Source organism: Triticum dicoccoides, chromosome 6A, assembly GCF_002162155.2.
Source record: "Triticum dicoccoides isolate Atlit2015 ecotype Zavitan chromosome 6A, WEW_v2.0, whole genome shotgun sequence".
Classification (NCBI taxonomy): Eukaryota; Viridiplantae; Streptophyta; class Magnoliopsida; order Poales; family Poaceae; genus Triticum; species Triticum dicoccoides.
The window spans coordinates 345,346,796-345,353,771 of NC_041390.1; the positions used below are offsets into that span (position 1 = coordinate 345,346,796).

Below are 6,976 nucleotides of genomic sequence, written 5' to 3' on the forward strand. Positions count from 1 at the left end.
CTAATTTTGCTCCACCATTAGCATGTGGGAGTTATCATAATTATCATGGACACATACATGCATGCACATGCACTGAAAACTACTCCATCCATTCCTAAATATAGGCCTTTTTAGAGATTTGAATATGGACCACATATGGAATATATACGTATTTTAGAGTGTAGATTCACTCATTTTGCTCCGTATGTAGTCCATATTAGAACATTTAAAAGACTTATATTTAGAAAGGGAGGGAGTAATCAATTTAGGCAATTCTCATTTGATACACAGGTTTTATTTTCCCTACTTCAAAGATATAGTAATAAGGACAGTTCCATAATCATACTCAATGTAGTATTCTCAATTGATAGATGGTGTTCTCTTACTTATATTAGGAAATCCCCTCCTTGGGTAGTGTGGTGTTCTCCAATGTAAAATGAGCTTATTAGGGATGATTGATTACTCATATCAATACAGAATTTCTTCTTTTGCGGAAGCTCATTCGGACAGAACTCCAAAGTTAAGCGTGCTCAGCTTGGAGTAATTTCAAGATGGGTAACCGACCGGGAAATTGCTTCCAGGTGCGCACGAGTGAGGACAAAGTACGCAGAGAAGACTAGTATTGATCTGTGGGGCCGGTCTAGACCCCGCCAGGAGTAACGACCACCGGCGGGTGTGTCCGGGGCGTTACAAGTTGGTATCAGAGCCGACCCTCGCGGTTACACGGATGTTTGCGGACAGGTGCGCGGTCATGTTGTTCATGACGTTTGTGACCCGTCGTGACACCCGGCATGAAACATGTAGCAGACTGGATGCACAGACGTATGTGCCAAAAGGGAACATTCCTGTGGGCCAACGAGGACGTCGGTTCCTCTGAATGGGGGTGTATGTAATAGCCTAGCTTATTAGGGATGATAGACTACTCATATCAATAAGGAATTTCTTCTTTTTCGGGAGCCCATTCACACAAAACTCCAAAGTTAAGCGTGCTCAGCTTAGTAATTTCGACCGAAAAGTTGCTCCCGGATGCGCACGAGTAAGGACAAAGTGCACAGAAAAAACTAGTATTAATCTGTAGGGCCAGTCTAGACCACCGACGGGTGTGTCCGGAACGTTACAAGTAAGGGCTTTCTACACCCCACCTGCAGTTCATAAAACCTTATATGTACTGGAGGAGCTTTGGCGAGTCCCATATACTCAGGATTCTTGTTTTGGCTATTTATGTGTGTTGATTTGTATTATTTTTTTTGTTTGATGTGCAAATAAATGACGTGTTCTTGCATATGTAGACATGCTTTCTTATGCTATAAAGCATGGATTAGTTGTAACAGTTAACACAATTTGAGGAACATAATCTGAAATAAATCTGATTTGCAACCTTTCCTTTTAGATTTGCTGGTAGAAACAATCCTGATATGAACATGAAGAAATAGCCACTTATGAAAATAAGCAGCATGTTCTTCTGGGGTGGATAAAATAAACATACATATTTCCTGCCAATATATATGAGTGAACATGACTATCATTCTATCGGAAAAATAGACAGGCACGGCAACGCACGCCGTCAATGATCTAGTAGATCGGAAAAGCACACCATATTGCTGCAACAACGACCAGAGTCATCAGCAAGTTAAATTGTTGTCATAGATATCGCCAGATTATGATATATAGAGGTCTCCTTTAAGTCGAAAATACGACAGTACGTACTCGATAACGCATTCAACAGCTCCTAAGGCTAAGTTCCAGCTAAGTCAAACACAAAACAAAACAGTCTCGAAAGGGTCACATGACTACACCCTTCAGACACCCACAGCCTCTGCAGACAACGATTCATCAGGACCCACCAAAGCCAACCAAGGCCTCAGTTCTCCTCGTCCTCATCCTCCTCAGCATCCTCCCCATCAGATCCCTGCAAACATAAAAGGAGAGGGATAAGCTACCCGTGTAAGTATGGCCAATACTAAAACTCAACACTAGTTGCTTTGCTGAACTGCAAAGACAGAGCTTACCTCTTCATCCTCGTCATCTCCTTCAAACTCTTCAACCTCCTGCAACAAGAGATCTTTTAAGGGCCAGGCATACAAGGAAATAAAATAAAATTATGCACCAAATCAAACATAATACTGACATTGTTGAAATATTTCAATGGGTTCGGCCACAAATCTTCTTTGATGATCTCTGCCACCTGCACAGTTAAAAAATCATAAGATATCCCATACGCGTCTGCAAGACCAGAGAGCTCATAACGCAAATTGCCAAATCATCAGGATAAATAAACACTACAAGTTTACTAGCAAAGGCCAGACAAGTGAAATAATAATTCTGTTACCTCATCTTGCACCCCATCAGCAAGGCTCTTGTGCTCTGTATCAGTGAACCAGGTGAAGAAACTGCAAGAAAAACAGTATATAAGCTTTTTTTTCAGATCTTGCCTACCAACCTCTCAGAAATCACAAATGAGACATGCAACAAGGTTCACAACAAAAAAATGTTGTTCAACAGCATACTACCTGAGCATTTTTCTAGATGGTCATGCCATAAAAATTATAATGAATATGGCAGAATAAGATAGGAGGTATTTTCTAAATGACCCAACATCTATGAAATTCACCAGGCGTTTGTCAATATAAGACCGCAGAAGGAACAACTTAATACAGTAGGGCACTAGTACAAGAGTATAGGGGGCTATAATACTACTTCTGTACCAAATTATAAGACGTTTTTGCAGCTCAATTTAAACTGGAAAGACGTCTTATATTTCGGTACGGGGGAAGCAACATAATACAAGGTTCACATACTTAACAAAGCTAGACATTATTTTGGTGCCACAGGAAATCTGTCTCAGGCTGTCTCAGGCTCTTAGCACAAGCATACTTGAAGCAGCAGGACAAATAGAAATGGAAGATAATTACACTTAGTTATAATTTATGCCAAGGAAAAGATGAAGATGAGCATGTGGGCCATAAAAAGCTCATAGGAGTGAAAGAAATCAGGTCACACATATATGCGTGCAAAATGCTTGCAGCATTTTTATACACTTAAATCTTTTAAAGCATCAATTTGACTTCAATAATATTCTATATTTCCTACTTTCACGAAGACCTTGCACAATTGCTAATGACCATTCAGTAGCGAAGGTCCAAAGTAACCCAGTTCCACTAGCTTTTCACAAACTGCTATAGAATGAACATCGTCACAGCATGAAAAACTGTATATTTGATTATTTAGTCATGTGATAAGCAACAGTAATAATCATTCACCACCATTTTAACATAATACACATCCTACAGTATGGTGCCAATGAATAGCACCAAATACTGACTTCACCATCCATCTGCAGCAATCATGGCAAGATAAGCAACTAACCTTTCTTCAACCAATGGGCGCTTGCTTCCTTTCTTCTTAATGGCATTCCCATTAATTTCCTGTATATACATAAGAGTATTAGACTTTCTCCATCCAAGTCAGTGCTAAGATATATAACTTAAGAGAGAGGACACAACACCATTCCCTCCTTCCACTTAATGGAAGTGGCATTTATTGTGGTTGTTCCATCATCAGCAAAGGCATATGACTTGGTAAGCTTTCTGTCTTCAAAGTACGGATTCTCAGAGAAGTTCTGCATTTCAAAACAAAAAGGAGATAATGAGTATAATAAAGATGAAAGATTGAACGCTTTATCAACAATAGACTTTGAAACGGGCTGAAAAAGGCAATTATTCGCCTTTCTTCACTAGCTCCATTAAGCATAGGTTATGCCATTGTGGAATACAGCATTTTATCGGTTGCATCTGGTTTCTATTGCTTCCTTTCGCCCTAGACACAAGTGATGCAATTAAGACATCACAATTCCCAAGAGGGAATGGTACTTACAAGAGTGATGGAGTAGCCTGACTTGACATCTTTAGAATCATCAACATCAACAGATTCCAAGTACTTGAACATCTATTATAACAGATAAAATGTTACATAATATTTTAAATAAAACAGAAACCCGCTTCATACCAAAGAAATAAAATACCTTTTGATCCTCTTCAGTCAAAAGCTCACTGAGAAGAGGATGACTTAGAAACTGCAAGCAGCACATAACAAAATACATAAGAACGTAAACATGTTGATTTGCAACTGCAACAAACATCAAAGCTGTCATGCGTAATAAACAGTCTGCATACCGCTGTCAGCCAAAAGTCTGGAATTGTTTTGATGATGTCACACCTCCGAAGATAGACAGGTCTGCGAATCTCACTGTACTTCTGCTCAACCTCCAAAACCTTATCACTTGCTTCTTCATTAACCTGTTAGCAATGGATGAAATTAACATAAGCCTGTCCACTTCCCATTGGGCATAAAAAAAGCAGGTACAAAGAAGGTTTTACATTACAGCTTAACTTTAAAACACAAAAGAAACTAGGAACAGTTATAAAAATAAGTATGGATGAACTCAACATCTCCTAATGGACTTGAAGGACCATAAAAAATGGAAGGTGAAAGTGGAGTCACTTTGGGATATCATATCAATGCTGCGCCTGGCTCACGGGTATCTGAGCAATTCTTCCTGTTAAACTATAGGTCTAACTCAGTCAAATTCCACAATATCTCAGAACGATATGCTTTTTTCATTTTCCACTCTCATTTTTACTCCAATAAAAACTGCAGTCAAGTACGTATAGGTATAATGGGGATTAATTGCCCTGGTGGCAACAACCCGGTTAACGCCAGAAACCGAATACAATAACCTAGCCCAGAAGATCATAGAACAAGCTGTATATAATGTTGGCAATATGAGCATACTATGTTTCTAACAACCAGACGAAATTGAATAACAGTTGGTCAAGGAATAATTGGTGAGTAAAATTGGCCAGGGAAGCAAATAGAACATCTAAACAACGCAGTCGATATCTTTCTGTTTGGTGTATTTGACAAGATACTATAGCAGCAAGACAGCAAAAATGCAAGCACCATAAATTGACACTTTGTGTTTGTCTAGATATGTCTAAATCAAGGAAAGCAACATACACACTATCTATACTCAACCAGTTATCAGTAACAATTGACCTTTACATCCAAAATTTGGATAAAACAATTCAAACTCATTACTAACAGCTCCCTTGCCAGAGGGTGGTAGCCAGTCTAAAATCCAGTTCTGGTAGACCACACTCGGGAACCAATATGGGGCGGAGAAATGAAAATCCAGACTTACTTCTGCAATCACTTCCATCCCGGAAGTTCAATTGCTAATTGACACCTACTTGACGCCAGTAAGTTATTAGAGTTATCTTACTGACTAAGTTAGGACATACGAACCAAAAGAGGAGTTAGGCAATTGAATTTGAATAATACATTAGATGTTTTTTGCATTTCAAAATGTTTATTGGATTGATGTAAACCCTCAAACCGCCTACCCATAAACCCTTGGATTGCACGTCCACTATGAAACCTCCTGAATAATTTGGCATACCTTTAAATACTCTAAAATTTAAACTGTCACTTGCCAGAAGTTTACGCGTGAATCAGGCGATAGAATACACTCGTCGGTTCCTATAGGTTTGAACGACAAAATTGGCAACATCACAGCTTTTGAGCATGTACTGCCCGCAATAATCACGCGCAGCTGCGACTACCAGTCCGCACAGCTACGCAACGAGTACCAGAGAAGTCTACCAAACCGTAATCAGCAACCCCTCCACTAAATTACGTACTCCGGAATTCGACGCAATCACCCGCTCCAATAAACCCACTTAGAAATCCAGCTGTGCATCCACCCCAACACTGACGACGCAACAAAATAGATCGAGAACTCAGAGAGGGGCAGCTCACCTTCTCGAGCTCGTCCTGGATCTCCTGGAGCCTCTCGATGGAGAGGACGAGGGCACCGTCGATCTGCTCGTTCTCCTCGCCGACGTCGGTGTCGGTCTTGGCCTTCTTCCCCTTGTCCGCCGGCGCCGTCATAGTCGCCTGTCTCTAGGGTTTTAGCCTCCGACCTGCGCCGCGAGAGCGAGAGGGAGCGTGTGCGTTTGTTAGAAGCGGGTAGAGCAGAAGGGAGGCAGCTGCGGGGGGAGGCAATGTGGAGCTGCGGGAATTTTATAGCAGACGGCGCGGAGATACGCGTCGGGTCGGGGATTGAGGCGATTTGGGGTGGGCTGGGCCGTTGGATTCGCGTGGTTTTGTCCATACGCCAGGGTTTTCTAAAACCCTAACCCTAAGGATCGGGCGCGCGGGTATTGTCTTGTTGGGTTCGGCCACACAACTGCTTGGGCCATTTTTACACACGAGCAAGTGTAAGAGCATCTCTAGCAGATCTTTTGTATCACGCAAAATTGTAACATAACCGCTAATTTACAATTTTGCGTAAAAAAAATGACCCAAACAGATATGTATCGGCTGCGGCATTTAAAACAAATTCGGGCGCAACAAATTCTTTCCCTCAACCTTTAGAAACACGGGGCGGGAGGCCGACCCAAGGTGACCCTTATCGCTAGCGAGACATTTTCACGCAGCAGTTCCCGCTTTTCCTTCCGTCCACCGCCATTGTTCTTCCTCCGCCCGTTCCGGAGCACCTTCCCCGGCTCTGTAGCGTCGCCATGGACTCGTCCCAGCCGTCGCCCGTCACTGTGGAAGTCATGGACGTGCCAGCCCCTCGAGCAGATCTCGTCGTTGACCGTGTCGCGCCCGTCGATGTTCAAGCCTCCATCGCCCATCCCCGCAAGCGCCAGGGCAACATCGTCGTCAACTCTCCCGCAACCGCCGCCGGGAAGGCATGCCCGCCCGCCGTCGTGAATCCGGTGCAGGTTGTCCCCACCCCGCCCCGCCGATGAAGATGCACAAGGTGGCGGGGGTGGAACACAAGAAGGCGGCCACAAAAGGTCATGCGAGCACCGCGCCACCACCTTCTCTGATCGCCACCCTAAGAGCTCCCCCGAGGATGCCCACTGACAACGTTGTTGCCGCCGCCCCCGACGTGTTCTAACGGAATGGGCGCAACGTATGAAACTTTGCT

The 6,976-nt window shown here is 42.9% G+C and overlaps 1 protein-coding gene across 1 annotated transcript; it reads right to left on the reverse strand.

Moving 5' to 3' along the window:
- Positions 1-1,581: 1,581 nt before the first annotated feature.
- LOC119316887 (NAP1-related protein 2) lies at positions 1,582-6,045 on the reverse strand. Its single transcript, XM_037591270.1, has 10 exons — positions 5,797-6,045; positions 4,152-4,274; positions 4,001-4,051; positions 3,853-3,924; positions 3,485-3,598; positions 3,346-3,404; positions 2,309-2,369; positions 2,108-2,164; positions 1,989-2,027; positions 1,582-1,888 (listed from the first exon to the last, which is right to left on the reverse strand). Exons 1-10 carry the CDS (start codon positions 5,926-5,928, stop codon positions 1,841-1,843), a joined length of 756 nt encoding a protein of 251 aa, XP_037447167.1. The 5' UTR covers positions 5,929-6,045; the 3' UTR covers positions 1,582-1,840.
- Between the last annotated feature and the right edge of the window lie 931 nt (positions 6,046-6,976).

Coding starts and splice junctions, on each gene's coding strand:
- LOC119316887 (XM_037591270.1), bottom strand. CDS start 5,928: ATGACGGCGCCGGCGGACAAGGGGAAGAAGGCCAAGACCGACACCGAC. Junction 2,370..3,345: donor CGCCCATTGGTTGAAGAAAG/GTTAGTTGCTTA, acceptor TTTTTCTTGCAG/TTTCTTCACCTGGTTCACTG. Junction 2,165..2,308: donor CTGATGGGGTGCAAGATGAG/GTAACAGAATTA, acceptor TTAACTGTGCAG/GTGGCAGAGATCATCAAAGA.